The sequence below is a fragment of the Grus americana genome, chromosome 5 (assembly GCF_028858705.1).
Source record: "Grus americana isolate bGruAme1 chromosome 5, bGruAme1.mat, whole genome shotgun sequence".
Lineage (NCBI taxonomy): Eukaryota > Metazoa > Chordata > Aves > Gruiformes > Gruidae > Grus > Grus americana.
Window position 1 is genome coordinate 64,897,294 of NC_072856.1, and position 15,294 is coordinate 64,912,587.

Consider the following 15,294-nt stretch of genomic DNA (forward strand, 5'->3'; position numbering starts at 1 on the left):
GGCACCCAGGATGGTGTACACCGTCCCTTTTCCCTTACCATCCTTTCACCACAGCAGTGCAGCACCCTTTCTATGACCGCTGCTGGGTCCTTTGGCCGACACAACTTATTTACCGGTTCAGGTGTCAGCTGGGAACTAACACTATACAGTCTGTGACTGAATCTAGGCTTAGAATGATGACACAAAATGTGCATAGCACTCACCTAGAAGGGGAGGACACCCAGTCTCAGGAAGTTACTTTCGACGGCATCTCAATGTAAAGGAATTGCTTTGGGACACGTACCCACTTCTCTGAGGAGAACCAGTCAAAGGGGGTCTCCATCGGGGCCCCATTTATAACCTGGGTTGGATCTGAACTGTGGTCCTGTGTTGGTCGTGGTCACATACAGCTCCTTTTGGTTGAAGGGTCTCCTAGGTGGACTTCTTGGCTGAGGTGGAGGTGCTCACACCACACCGTCAACCAACACCCCTGTCACTGAAATTCAGGAATAAAAGAAAATTCCTTAACACCAATTTAAGAAGCAGGCATTTCCCTTTATTGCAGCACTGGGGGTCAGGAGGATAGTTCCCCTAATCAGGCACCCCTAAGTTTCTATAGCTACAGTTTATATTGGTCTAATACATACATATGCATTACATTTTCCAGAATAATTCTACATATTCATTCTATTTACATACTTATTACACATGCATCCTAAGCCTTCAAGAAACTTCTATGAGGGTCTTTGGTGGTCTCAGGTGGTCCCTTGTGGTTGTTGAAGGAATACCTCTTAGTGTACTTTCCATGAACCCTGAGTCTTTCTCCCTTTTATGGTCTTGCCTTAGCTCATTACTCTGCTTGCAGATTCCTCAAGCTCCTTGTCTTAGTTCCAACTGGTTTCTTGCTGGTTTATCTGCACCCCTCCAAGATGTGCCAGTCACGGTTGCGAATTTTATGTCCTTGATTGCATTCTTGCATGAGGCCCCTCGCACTTGTTCTTCTTAGTTTCTGGTTTACAGTTTGATGTTCCCCCTTCTGTCCCTGGTAAATATCCACTTTGTTGCACTACACAACAATTGCTCATTCTTGTAAATTTGGCTTTTTACAGGTCACGTATCACTCCCAGGTCTTTTTCCACCAGGCAGCTTTCCAGCCAGTCTTCCCCAAGCCTGTAGTGTTGCATGGGGTTGTTGTGACCCAAGTGCAGGACCCGGCACTGAGCCTTGTTCACAGATTCACAGATTCACAGATTGGTAGGGGTCGGAAGGGACCTCTGGAGACCATCTAGTCCAACCCCCCTGCTAGAGCAGGATCACGTAGAGCATGTTGCACAGGATTGCATCCAGGCGGGTTTTGAATATGTCAGAGACTCCATAACCTCTCCGGACAACCAGTTCCAGTGCTCGGTCACCCTCAAAGTGAAGAAGTTCTTCCTCATATTCAGATGGAACTTCCTGTGTTCCAGCTTGTGCCCATTGCCCCTTGTCCTGTCACTGGGCACCACTGAGAAGAATCTAGCCCCTTCCTCTAGACATCCACCCTTTAGGTATTTATAAGCATCAATAAGGTCCCCTCTCAGTCTTCTCTTCTCCAGGCTAAACAGACCCAGCTCTCTCAGCCTTTCCTCATACAAGAGATGCTCCAGTCTCCTCATCATCCTTGTAGCCCTCTGCTGGACTCTCTCCAGTAGTTCCCTGTCTTTCTTGAACTGGGGAGTCCAGAGCTGGACAGACTGTTCCAGATGTGGCCTCACCGGGGCAGAGTAGAGGGAGAGAATAATCTCCCTCGACCTGCTGGCCACGCTCTTCTTAATACACCCAAGGATACCACTGGCCTTCTTGGCCACAAGGATACACTGCTGGCTCATGGAGAGCTTGTTGTCAGCCAGAACACGCAGGTCCCTCTCTACAGTGCTGCTTCCCAACAGGTCAACCCCTAACCTGTACTGGTGTCTGGGGTTCTTCCCTAGGTGCAGGACCCTACACTTGCCCTTATTGAATTTCATATGGTTCCTCTTTGCTCAATTCTCTCTGTCCAGGTCTCGCTGAATGGCAGTGCAGCCTTCCGGTGTGTCAGCCACTCCTCCCAGCTTTGTATCGTCAGCAAATTTGCTGAGGGTACACTCTGTCGCCTTGTACGGGTCTTGGAGCTGCTGCTCTGCATTGGCTTGAGCCCAAGCCTCGTGCTGGGGCTTCAGCAAGAGCAGCCAGAGCCCTACGCTGCACTCATGGTACTTGTCCCCTGTGCAAAGGGCTCCCTTCTTGGAAAGCCTGATATCTGCCTCACTGAGGTCGCCAAGCGCAATGCCCTCGGGCGCCCTGGGCTTGGATTGCCTCAAGCTCCGCAGGCAGCCACTTCAGCCTCCCTATGGTGTATAAGAAACATGCAGAGCTGTGGCGGGCCATCGGTTAGTCTAATTTCCCCAGCGCAGGAGCACGGACAGGCGGGGGAGCCTCCTTTACAGAATCAGTGAAACCAGAGCCCACTGCGTCAGCTCTTCTGCGTCAGCTCTTCTCCCCGACTCTGCGGCAGCTGAGCAGTCAGCACCCTTTGCCCGCGTTCCCCAACAAAGCGATGCACAGACACTCACAGACTCAGCGTTTTTTCCAGCAAGACATTTATTGGACTATTTGAACAGAGTAAAGCTCCTGGTGGGAATGGACGCTCTCGAAGAGCTCCTCCACCATCGGGAACGATTCCGGCAGGACCAGGAGGCGCTTGTCCGAAATTCTGACCGCGTCCAGTGCAACACTCCTTCCTCCTTCCTTCTAGAGCTGCCCTCCTTGCTGCTGGTGGCTGGCTGACGGCTCCTTGTCCTGAGCCACCAGCAGAACCCAAAGAGCAGGACCAGGACTCCAGCGACAGCCCAGAACTTCCACTGCTGCAAGGCAGCGAAGAGTAGGGCTCCCCAGGCCACGCCGCTCTGCTCTTGGCTCCTCTGCTCCAGGCTCCTAGTCTGCTGGTAACAACTGCCTCCGCCTAGTCGATGCTCATGAAGTTGTCCAGGTTGCCTTGCTGCACTCCAAATATCAGCTCAATCAGGAGGGCTCTATTGTCGGCATCTGTGATTTGGAGCTTGCAGTAGCGCCTGCAGGGCAGCATCGTTAGCCTGAATTTAGAGGACACAAGCAGAAGCTCCCAGGCTTTTGTCAGGAGTTCTTGGAACCAGCGGGCAGTTTTCTCTATATCTAGGTAGGAGCCGGTGCAGAGGGTGCGTAGGAGGCTGGGACCCTGATATTTCTTCAGCTCCTCCTCGGGGTGGTGGAGGAAGCACAGCATGTCCCCCACCAGCCGCTCCCTCATGCAGGTACAGATCAGCTCCACGCGGAGGAATGAGTTCTTTGCTGGTAGCTCCCCTGCAGTGCTCAGCTCCAGGTGGAAGGCATGTCCTTGTGGGGGCTTCAGGGGTACCAGCAGGTGGAAGACAGGATCCTCCTTTTGAGGACTCCAGATTTTGATGGCTCTGCTCGCCCTGATGGTTGGCTGCAGTTGTGGCACAAAATCGTTCTCGGACAAGATTTGGCACCCACACAGAAGCTTGTCCACCAAGTCCTTAACCAATTTTACCTGTATGGCAGGTCCTGTATATTCTCCTGGAAGGGATTTTTCAAAAATCTTCCCACACCCAAAGAAACAGGTTTTCTTCTTCCTTCTCCTTATGCTCTGTGTTTCTGGTGCAGCGCTCCAGCTGCAGTGGGACAACCTGCCTGCCCATGGTGTTCACCAATAGGCTTTAGAAGAACCTTTGCTCCGGCACATGGAGCACCTCCTCCCTTCCTTCTTCACCAACCTCGGTGTCAGCAGAGTTGTTTCTCTGTCATATTCTCACTCCTGTCATCCAGCTGCTGTTGTGCAGCCGTTTTTTCCCCTTCTTAAATACATTATCCCAGAGGCACTACCACCATTGCTGACTGGCTCAGCCTCGGCCATACGGCCGGGAGAGCTGACCCAAACCGGCCAAGGGTATATTCCATTCCGTATGACATTATGTTCCATATCTAACTGGTTGTTTGGCCGAGTGGTGGCCTGTCTCAAAAACTAGCTGAGCATTGGTTCTGGGTTGTGAGAAATTGTGCTGTGCAACACTCACAGGTGCCCCAGTATACTGGTTATGGCTGGGCTAGAGTGAATTTTCTTCACAGGAGTTGTCATGGTGATATATTTTGGGGTTTTATATCTGTGGTGGTTTAATCAGTTGCCAACCAAAGCCAACGAAAGCCACCCAACCCCTCCTGTCTTCAACTGGACAGGGGAGAGAAAAGATAACGAAAGGCTCGTGGATCGAAATAAGGACAGGGAGAGATCACTCACCAATTACCATCACAGGTGAAACAGACTCCACTTTGGAAAATTAATTTAATTCATAACCAATCAAAGCAGAGTAGAGTAATGAGATATAAAACCAAATATTAAAACACCTTACCCCCACCTCTCCCTTCTTCCCGGGCTTTACTTCACTCCTAATTTCTCTACGTCCTCCCCTCTCAGCAGGGATGTGGAATGGGTGTTGTGGTCAGTTCATCTTACTATGTCTCTGCCGTTCCTTCCACCTCAGGGGGAGGACTCCTCACACTCTTTCCCTGCTCCAGCGTGTGGTCCCTCTCATGGGAGACAGTCCTCCAGAAACTTCTCCAACATGAGTCCTTCACATGGGCTACAGTTCTTCACAAACTACTCCAGCGTGGGTCTCTTCCACAGGGTGCAGTCATACAGGAAGAGAATTCTCCAGCATGGGTCCCACATGGGGTCACAAGTCCTGCCAGCAAACCTGCTCCAGCATGTGTTCCTGTTTCCATGTTGCTACAGGTCCTGCCAGGAGCCTGCTCCAGCACAGTCACAGACTCCTCTAGGCATCCACCTGCTCAGGTGGGTGGTCCTCTACGGGCTGCAGGTGGATATCTGCTCTGCCATCAACCTTTTTGGGCTGCAGCAGGACAACCTGCCTCATCATGGTCTTCACCACAGCATGCGGAGAAACCTCTTCTCAGTGCCTGAAGCACCTCCTGCCCCTCCTTCTTCACTGACCTTGGTGTCTGCAGAGTTGTTTCACATATTCTCATTCCTCTCTCTCTCTGGCTGCTAATGCTGCTGGTTTGGGGTTTATTTTCCCATTCTTAAACATGTTACCACAGGGGTGCTGCCACCATCACTAATTAGCTTGGCCTTCACCAGCGGTGGGTTCCTCTTGGAGCTGGCTGCATTGGCTCTAATGGACATAGAATCATAGAATCACAGAATGGTTTAGGTTGGAAGGGATCTTAAAGATCATCTAGTTACAAACCCCCTGCCATGGGCAGGGACACCCTCCACTAGACCACATTGCCCAAAGCCCCATCCAACCTGGCCTTGAACACTTCCAGGGATGGGGCATCCACAGCTTCTCTGGGCAACCTCTTCCAGTGCCTCACCACCCTCACAGGGAAGAATTTTTTCCTTATATCTAATCTAAGTCTACCCTCCTTCAGCTTAAAGCCATTACCTCTTTGCTATCACCACATGCCCTTGTAACCAGTCCCTCTCCAGCTTTCTTTTAGGCCCCTTCAGGTACTGCAAGGCTGCTATAAGGTCTCAACGCAGCCTTCTCTTCTCCAGGCTGAACAACCCCAACTCTCTTAGCCTGTCCTCATTAGGAGAGGTGCTCCAGCCCTCTGATCAACTTCGTGGCCCTCCTCTGGACTCGCCCCAACACTTCAATGTCTGTCTTGTACTGGGGACCCCAGAGCTTGATGCAGTACTCCAGGTGGGGTCTCACAAGAGCAGAGTAGAGGGGCAGAATCACCTCCCTTGGCCTGCTGGCCATGCTGGTTTTGATGCAGCCCAGGATACGGTTGGCTTTCTGGGCTGCAAGTGCACTTTGCTGGCTCACATAGAGCTTCTCACCCAAGTCCCTCAAGTCCTTGTCCCACCCCCAAGTCCTTCTCCTCAGGGCTGCTCTCTATCCAGAAGCCACCCCTGTAGCCTCCCCTCTGCTACGAAGACTTTGCCACGTAAACCCAATACCTTAATAACTGCTTGCCAATCACAATCTCACGGGGATCATTGAGTCCAAACCCTGACTCCACAACAGGCAACTTGAAAGATACATCACGGAATTATTTAGGTCTGAAAAGACCCTTAAGATCGTCAAGTCCAACCACAAACCTTGCACTGCAAAGTCCACCACTAAACCATGTCCCTAAGCACCACATCTACATGAGTTTTAAATACCTCCAGGCATGGAGGCTCAACCACTTCCCTGAGCAGCCTGTTCTGATGTTTGATAACCCTTCCAGTGAAGAAATTTCCCCCAGTATCCAATCTAAACCTCCCCTGGCTCTACTTGAGGCCATTTCACCTCTTCCTATCACTTGTCACTTGGGAAAAGAGACTGACACCCACCTCACCACCACCTCCTTTTGGGCAGTTGTAGGGAAGTGATAAGGTCTCCCCTCAGCCTCCTGTTCTCCGGGCAAAACAACCCCAGTTCCCTCAGCCGCTCCTCATAAGACCAGTTCTCTAGACCCTTCACCAGCTTTGCTGCTCTTCCTGGACACACTCCAGCACCTCAATGACTTTCTTGTGGTGAGGGGCCCAAAACTGAACACAGTACTTGAGGCGCAGCCTCAGCAGTACCAAGTGAAGGGGGGTGGTCACTCCCTAGTCCTGCTGGCCACACTATTTCTCATACAAGTCAGGATGCTACTGTCTTGGCCACCTGGGCACAGTGCTGGCTATCGACCAACATCCCCAGGTCCTTTTCTGCCGGGCAGCTTTCCAGCCACTCTTCCCCAAGCCTGTAGTGTGTTGCATGGGGTTGTTTTGACCCAAGTGCAGGACCCAGCACTGAGCCTTGTTGAACCTCGTACAGTTGGCATCAGCCCATCATCGATCTAGTCTGTCCAGATCCCTCTGTAAAGCCTTCCTACCCTCCAGCATATCAACAGGCAGGGACTGGGAGAATGCTGAACTGCCCTGCATTCTAAGGAACCTGAAGGTGTACAAGTCCATGGGACCTGATGAGATGCGTACGCGGGTCTTGAGAGAACTGGTGGATGAAGTGGCCAGGCCACTCTCCATCATATTTGAGAAGTCCTGGCAGTCCGGTGAAGTTCCCACCAACTGGAAAAGGGGAAACATAACCCACATTTTTAAGAAGGGAAAAAAGGAAGACCCAGGGAACTACCGGCCGGTCAGTCTCACCTCTGTGCCTGGCAACATGGAGCAGACCCTCCTGGAGACTATGCTCAGGCACATGGAAAATAAGGAGGTGACTGGTCACAGCCAACATGGCTTCACTAAGGGCGAATCATGCCTAACAAATTTGGTGACCTTCTGTGATGGGGTTACAGCATTGGTGGACGAGGAAAGAGTGACAGACATCATCTGCCTGGACTTATGCAAAGCATTTGACACTGTCCCACATGACATCCTTGTCTCTAAATTGGAGACACATGGATTGGACGGATGGACCACTCAGTGGATGAGGAATTGGCTGGATGGTCGCGCTCAAAGAGTCATGGTCAATGGCTCAACGTCCGCGTGGAGATCAGTGACGAGTGGTGTTCCTCAGGGGTCGGTACTGGGACCGGCACTGTTGAACATCTTTGTTGGCGACATGGACAGTGGGATGGAGTGCACCCTCAGCAAGTTTGCCGACGTCACCACGCTTTGTGGTGCGGTCGACACGCTGGAAGGAAGGGAAGCCATCCAGCGGGACCTTGACAGGCTTGAGAGGTGGGCCCGTGCGAACTGCCTGAAGTTCAACAAGGCCAAGTGCAAGGTCTTGCACGTGGGTCGGCACAATCCCACGCACAACTACAGCCTGGGCGGAGAATGGATTGAGAGCAGCTCTGAGGAGAAGGACTTGGGGCTGTTGATTGATGAGAAGCTCAACAGGAGCCGGCAATGTGCGCTTGCAGCCCAGAAAGCCAACCGTATCCTGGGCTGCATCAAAACCAGCGTGGCCAGCAGGCCGAGGGAGGTGATTCTGCCCCTCTACTCTGCTCTTGTGAGACCCCACCTGGAGTACTGCATCAAGCTCTGGGGTCCCCAGTACAAGACAGACATTGAAGTGTTGGGGCGAGTCCAGAGGAGGGCCACGAAGTTGATCAGAGGCTGGAGCACCTATCCTATGAGGACAGGCTGAGAGAGTTGGGGTTGTTCAGCCTGGAGAAGAGAAGGCTCTGGGGAGGCCTAATTGTGGCTTTCCAGGACCTAAAAGGGGCCTACAGGAAAGATGGAGAGGGACTGTTGATCAGGGAGCGTAGTGACAGGGCAAGGGCTAATGGGTTTAAACTAAAAGAGGGTAGATTTAGATTAGATAGAAGGAAGAAATCCTTTACTGGAAGGGTGGTGAGGCACTGGAACAGGTTGCCCAGAGAGGTTGTGGAGGTCCCATCCCTGGAAGTGTTCGAGGCCAGGTTGGATGGGGCTTTGGGCAACGTGGTCTAGTGGAGGGTGTCCCTGCCCATGGCAGGGGGTTGGAACTAGATGATCTTTGAGGTCCCTTCCAACCCAAACCATTCTATGATTCTATGATTCTATAACACTTCCACCCAACTTGGTGTTGTCTGAAAACTTACTGAGCGTGCACTCGATCCCCTTGTCCAGGTCATTGATAAAGATATTACACAGAAGTGGCTCCAGTACTGAGCCCTGGGGAGCACCACATGTGACCAGCTGCCAACTGGATTTAACTCCATTCATCACAACTCTTTGGGCCTGGATATCCAGCCTGTTTTTACCCAGTGAAGCGTACGCCCGTCCAAGCGGTGAGCAGCCAGTTTCTCCAGGAGAATGCTGTGGGAAATGGTGTCAAAGGCTTTACTAAAATCTAGGTAGACAACATCCATAGCCTTTCCCTCATCCACTAAGCGGGTCACCTAGTCACAGAAGGACATCAGCTTAGTCAAGCAGGACCTGCCTTTCATGAACCAATGCTGACTGGGCCTGATCACCTGGTTATTCTGTATGTGCCACATGATGGCACTCAAGAGGATCTGCTCCATAGCCTTCCCTGGCACAAAGGTCATACTGACTGGCCTGTAGTTCCCCAGATTCTTCTTCTGCCCCTTCTTGTGGATGGGTGTCTCATTGGCTAAACTCCAGTCAACTGGGACCTCATCGTTTAGCCGGGGTGCTGATAAAAGATGGAAAGTTTCTCGGTGAGCACTTCTGCCAGCTCCCTCAGGACTCTTGGGTGGATCCCATCTGGCCCATAGACTTGTGTGTGTCTAAGTGGTGTAGCAGGTCGCTAATCATTTCCCCTTGGATTATGAAGGCTTCATTCTTCTCCCTGTCTTCCAGCTTGGGGGACCCAGTACCCAGAGAACAACTGGTCTTACTGCTAAAGACTGAGACAAACAAAGCATTACGTACCTCAGCCTTTCCTCATCCTTTGTCACGGTGTTTTCCCCCACATCCTATAAAGAATGGAGATTCTCCATAGTCCTCCTTTTGTAATTAATGAATTTATAGAAGCATTTTTATTGCCTTTAATGGCAGTAGCTATGTTTGTGGGTCTCAGAGCTGACAGCAAAAAATTACCTCATACAGGAGGGAAAAAGAGGGCAGAATGCAAGACAAGGAAAGGAAAGGGAAATCCCTGTGCAGCAGTTCTCTGCCAAGAGTGGCAGTGTTCTCCTCTCGATGGTCTCCCCAGTGCAGCAGCCAGTGAAGACCAGGAAGGCTACAAAGATGACTTTTGCCCTGCTTTCCATTCACATTGTCACAACCATGGTGGCGATTTCACATCAGCTGAGAAACTCACTGTCAGCTCCGGCTGGGCAAGGACCAAGCAGGCATTGCTGATGTATCACTGTGTCTTCCCTGGGGTCTGAGTGCAGAATCTGCTCATCCCAGACAATCCTCAGGGAGCTGGTACCACAGAACTGAACACATAAGACAGAAAAAATATAGTGATTAATCAGTCATAGGTGTTGACAACTGAGAAATCTCCACGTGCATCCCCTTATCACCCTCAGGAAAAGTCTGTTTGGAAGCAATGTCCTATCGCAGTGGCACAGCAGGAAAAGAGATCCTGCCATGGACAGGCCCATCCCTACATACACCAGGATATACAACATCACCCATCCATCAGTGTCACGGAGACGCCAAAGAGCAAACCCAGGACCACAAGCAAAGAGGTCAGCAACAAGGGAGCCAATCCCATCTAACAAGATGGGATCTCAAGGTACAAAGAATCCATGGGTCACATAACCTGAGTTTATGCTTGGAAAAAGATTGCAGGGATTGCCTGCTTATCAAAGGGAACACTGTCCTGCCGAGTGCGTCTGTCCTTTGTGGGTGTCAGGGCTTGGGCTGCACGGGGCACCTGTGAGATGCTGAGCCAGGGTGGGGCTGAAGGGCAGTGCTGGCCAGTGGACATGCCTGTGATGCGCTCCTGCGCCTGTGACAGCACAGGGGACGCATCACAATGGGGGTGGTTATAAAGGGCGCCAGCAGGCAGCGCTGCCCAGTGCAGCCTGGGCCAGCGGTGAGTGCACACACACGGGGGGAGGCTGGGCTGGACGAGGGCTGGGGCAGAAACGTGGGGGCCCCTGGGGGTGGTGGGTTCTCACCCTGCATCAAGGGACCAGCCGCTTGCAGGAGCACCTTGAGCAGGGCACAGTGCCGCCACCGCTGGGGCTGGGCGCAGGCCTTGCTGCCTCCCAGCTGCCTCGCCCCCTCTCCTACCTGCCCCCAGCTCCCCTCCCTGCTTCCCATCTCCAGATCCCTCCCTCCCAGCCCCACTGAAGCCCTTCTCTCCCTCCTCCTGCAGGCCATGGCTATCGCAAAATTCTTCGCCCTGCTTGTGCAAAGCATCATCCAGTGCCCACAGATGGTGGGTGATGAGCTGGATGAGGCCACGCGCGAGCGCATGGAGCAGCGTGCGGAGCATCTGAGCCGGGAGATGACTCGGCTGCTGCAGGAGCTGGAGCAGAGGAGCCTGGAGCAGAGCATCAGGGAGCAGAGGACTCAGGAGCAGAGTGGCGTGGCCTGGGGAGCCCTGCTGTTTTCTACCTTGCAGCACTGGCAGTTCTGGGCCATCGCTGGAGTCCTGGTCGTGCTGTTCGGGCTCTGCTGGTGGCTCAGGAAAAGGAGCCATGAGGCAGACAACAGCAGTGACGAGGAGAGCTCCAACAGCGACAGGGAGCAGCTGGAGGAGGAAGAGGAGCAGGAGGATGAAGAAAGTGAAGGAGAAGATCCTGATGATGAGAGGGATCTGGGCAGGATTTTTGCAAAGCGCATCCAGTGGCCAGTGCAGAACCTGTCCTACAGGAGCCGGGTGGTGCAGGAGCTGGTGGGCAACCTCCTCCGTGTCTTCCAAGAACTCTTCTCAAATAGTTTCTTCCCGATGCTGCAGCCAGGCATCAGGGTGGGCAGCACCTTCGAAGGTTGGAGTCCCCATGAGGATGACGCTGTCTATTGCCTGCTCATGCCCCTGAAGCCCCCGCAAGGGCATGCCTTCCACCTGGAGATGAGCACTGCAGGCGATATGCCAGCAAAGGACTCCTGTGTCCGTGTGGAGCTGGAGTGCACCTGCGCAAGGGAGAAGCTGGTGAAGAACATGCTGTGCTTCCTCCACCACTCTGAGGAGGAGCTGAGGAGAAATCAGGGTCCCAGCCTCCTATGCACCCTCTGCACCGACTCCTACCTAGATGTGGAGAAGACTGCCTGCTGGTTCCAGAACTCTGTGAGGTCAGCCTGGGTGGTTTTGCCTCAGTCACGGCACTACCATATGAAGGTGCTGCCCTCCAGCCGTTCCTGCAAGCTGCAGCTGACAAGTGCCTCCAGGAGAACCCTCTTTGTTGAGATGATCTTTGGGGTGCAACAAGGCGACTCGGACATCTTCCTGAGCAGCCAGACTACAGAGGCCATCTTCACTCCAAACACGATGTGGCCAGAGACCTACGCTGTGGCAGAGGCAAAGTTCTTCAGCTATATAGCCAGGCAGGCCCCGCGTGACAGCTTCCACCTCAAATGCCTGCAGCTCTGCACCCGCATCCTGGTGGGCACAGGCTTTTCCACCTATACCTTCAAGACTGCTATGATGCACCTCCTGATCTCTGTACCCCTGTCATGCTGGCGCAGGAGGCATTTCCTGCTGCGACTGGAGGATATCATGCGGTACCTGCACTGCTGCCTGGAGAATAAACGCCTCGACCACTTCTTCTTTGGCAATGAGAACATGCCCGAGGAGATCCTCTTGCCCCCAGCCTTCCGAATGGCTGAGCCATTCAACCTCTTCCAGCACCTGGCGCAGGATCCGGCTGCCCATGACAAGGTGCTGTGTGAATTCGATGAGCTGCAAGATCGGCTTACTAGACTGCTCTTCTACGGACACTGAAAGAGGTCTTCACGCACAGAGCTGCGTTTGTGGGCCTCACGGCTGATGGCAGACAACTACCTCATACAGGAGGGAAAAGGAGGGGAGAATGCAGGACACAGAAAGGAAAGTGAAAACCCTGCACGGCAGCCCTCTGCCAAGAGCGGCAGCATTCTCCTCTCAACGGTCCCTCCCAGCGCAGCAGACGGTGATGACCACAGTGTCTACAAAGAAGATGACTTTCGCCCTGCTTTCCCCTCTCGCTGACTGCAAACAGGATGGCCATGTCACACGGGTCCAGAAACTCTTGCTGGCAGCTCCAGCTGTGCAGGGACCAAGCGACAGGCACCGTTGATGTGCCTCTGTGTGTTCACTGGGTCCGTGTGGAGAATCTACCCATCCTAGACACACCCCGGGGAGAGGATGCTACAGAACTGAGCATGCCGGTCACAGAGAACACGCTGCTCAGTCAGCAGCGGAGATTGCTGCCGCACCTTCCCTCCACAGCACAAGCACACTCTGGGGAGCGGGTCGCGATGCAGCTGAAGAGGCCGTTGCAAGGAGCCTTGTGACAGAGACTCACGATACCACCTGGACAGTGACCGCCCTCCCTCTTCGAGAGAGTCCATTCCTTCTGGACCTTTATTCTGTGCAAAGTTTCCAATAAATGGTGTGTTTGAACAAACGCTGCGTCTGTGAGTGTCTGTGCATTGCTTTGTTGGGGAACGCGGGCAAAGGGTGCTGACTGCTCAGCTGCCGCAGTGTCAGAGAGCGTTTTGCAGAAGAGCTGATGCAGCGGGCTCTGGTTTCACTGATTCTGCAACTGAGGCTCCGTCCAGCTGTCCGTGCTCCTGCGTTGGGACAATCGGAATAATTTCTCACCCTCCACATCTGTGCGCCTCCGTTGCCTGTGTGCTGCAGGGAGCCTGAATTGGCTGCCTTGGGAGCCCTACGCAAACCGAGCCCTGGGAGCCCGACAGCATTGCTCTTGGGCAACCGCAGTGAGGTAAGTAGCATGCCGTCCAAGTGGCGAGCCCTTTGCACAGGGGACAAGTGTCACGACTGCAGAGCAGGGCTCTGGCTGCTCTGGCTCCTGTACGAGAATGAGCCTCATTCACCATACCCTCTTGTGACCTGCAAGCTCAGGTTCCCACCTCCTTAAGAAGGGAGACTTAACACATGCAGCAAGGTTAAAGAAAGCTTTTGAGATTTTGAAATGTTTGTACACTAATGCACGTGGGGTGAGGAATAGACGGGGCAAAGTAGAGGCCTTGGCTCAGTCCCAGAGCTGCAAAATCATGGGCAGAAGTGAGACTTCTTGGGAAGAGTCCTGTGACTGGAGTGCTGTGATGGGCGGTTATAGGCTCTTCAGGAGAGAGAGGCAGGGCAGGCGAGGTGGAGGGGCAGTGCCGTATGTAAAGGAGGGGAGACGTCAGGGCCTCGGGGAGATTGGTAAAGGGATCAGGAGCACAGCTAGTTGTAGACAGCTAGGGCCTGGCGGCCAGAAGATGTCGCGCTGTACGGAAAGATAAGACCCCTGTCCTAATAGCCAACAGTGTTTAATTTACGACGTAAGCAGACGGATGTGATGTTGTAAACCCAAGCTATATAATGCTATGTCGCCCACCAATAAACGCCATTTGCCGTCCACCACATTGGTGTCCGCGAGCTGATGGACCGAACGACCTGGGATTGGTCGTCGCGCCGTTCCTGAACCAGGTCGCCAAGCCAACGATAGGCAACAGCTAGTATTCTCCGCTGTCCTCCCAGTTGTAGGGAAGGACCATCAGGAACTTTGGCAGCAAATGAAAGTGTGTGGCCTCTGGAAAGGGATCTGGGGGGGTGTTTGTTGATGGTAAGCTCCTTAGAGTCAACAACGTGCCCTGGCAGCCAAAAGGGCCAACCATCTCCTGAGGTACGTGAGGCACAGTATAGCCAGCCCGTCGAAAGCAGGGACTGACCCACTATACTCAGTACTGGTGCAGCGTCACCTTAAGTACTGTGTGCAGCTTTGGGCTCCACAATGTAAGAAGGATACAAAAACATTCGAAGGTGTCCAAAGGAGGGCAAGAAAGAAGGTGAAAGCACTAGCGGGCATGCCCTCATGAGGCGTGGCTGAGGACACTGGGTTTATTCAGCTTAGAGGAGAGGAGCCTGAGGGGTGACCTCACTGCTGTCCACAACTTCCTTAGGATGGGGAGTGGAGAGGGAGGTGCCGATCTCTTCTCTGGGATCTAAGCAAAGCAATGGCTTAAAGCTGTGTCAAAGGCAGTTCAGATTGGATATTAGGAAAAAGTTCTTCACTGAGAGGGTGGTCAAGCAGTAGAACAAGCTCCCCCCAGGAAACGGTCATGGCCCCGAGCCTGGTGGTATTCAAGAAGCGATTACACAATGCTCTTAGATCCATGAGCGGGAGTTGTGGTGAACGGAGTTAAATCCAGTCGGTGGCTGGTCACACGTGGTGTTCTGCGGGGCTCAGTACTGGGGCCACTTCTCTTTATATCTTTATCAAAGACCTGGATAGGGGATCGAGTGCACCCTCAGGAAGTTTTCAGACGACACCCAGTTGGCCGGAAGTTATTGATCTGTTTGAGGGTAGAAAGGTTCTACAGAAGGACCTGGAGAGGCTGGATCGGTGATGAGTCGAGGCCAACTGTACGAGCTTTAAAAGGGCTCTGCACTTGGCTCACAACAACCCCATGCAACACGCTACAGGCTTGGGGAAGAGTGGTTGGAAAGCTGCCTGGCGGAAAAGGACCTGGGGGTGTTGGTCGATAGCCGGCACTGTGCCCAGGTGGCCAAGAGGGCAATAGCAACCTCATTTGTATCAGAAATAGCGTGGCCAGCAGGACTAGGGGAGTGACCACCCCTCTCCGCTTGGCGCTGCTGAGGCCACGCCTCCAGTACTGTGTTCAGTTTGTCACCACAAGACATTGACGTGCTGGAGTGTGTCCAAGAAGAGCAGCAAAGCTGGTGAAAGGTCTAGAGAACAAGTCTTATGAGGAGC

The 15,294-nt window shown here is 53.1% G+C and overlaps 1 protein-coding gene across 1 annotated transcript; it reads left to right on the forward strand.

Moving 5' to 3' along the window:
- Nucleotides 1–10,742: 10,742 nt before the first annotated feature.
- LOC129207213 (inositol 1,4,5-trisphosphate receptor-interacting protein-like 1) lies at nt 10,743–12,308 on the forward strand. The gene has a single exon (XM_054827836.1). It carries the CDS (start codon nt 10,743–10,745, stop codon nt 12,306–12,308), a length of 1,566 nt encoding a protein of 521 aa, XP_054683811.1.
- Nucleotides 12,309–15,294: the final 2,986 nt, after the last annotated feature.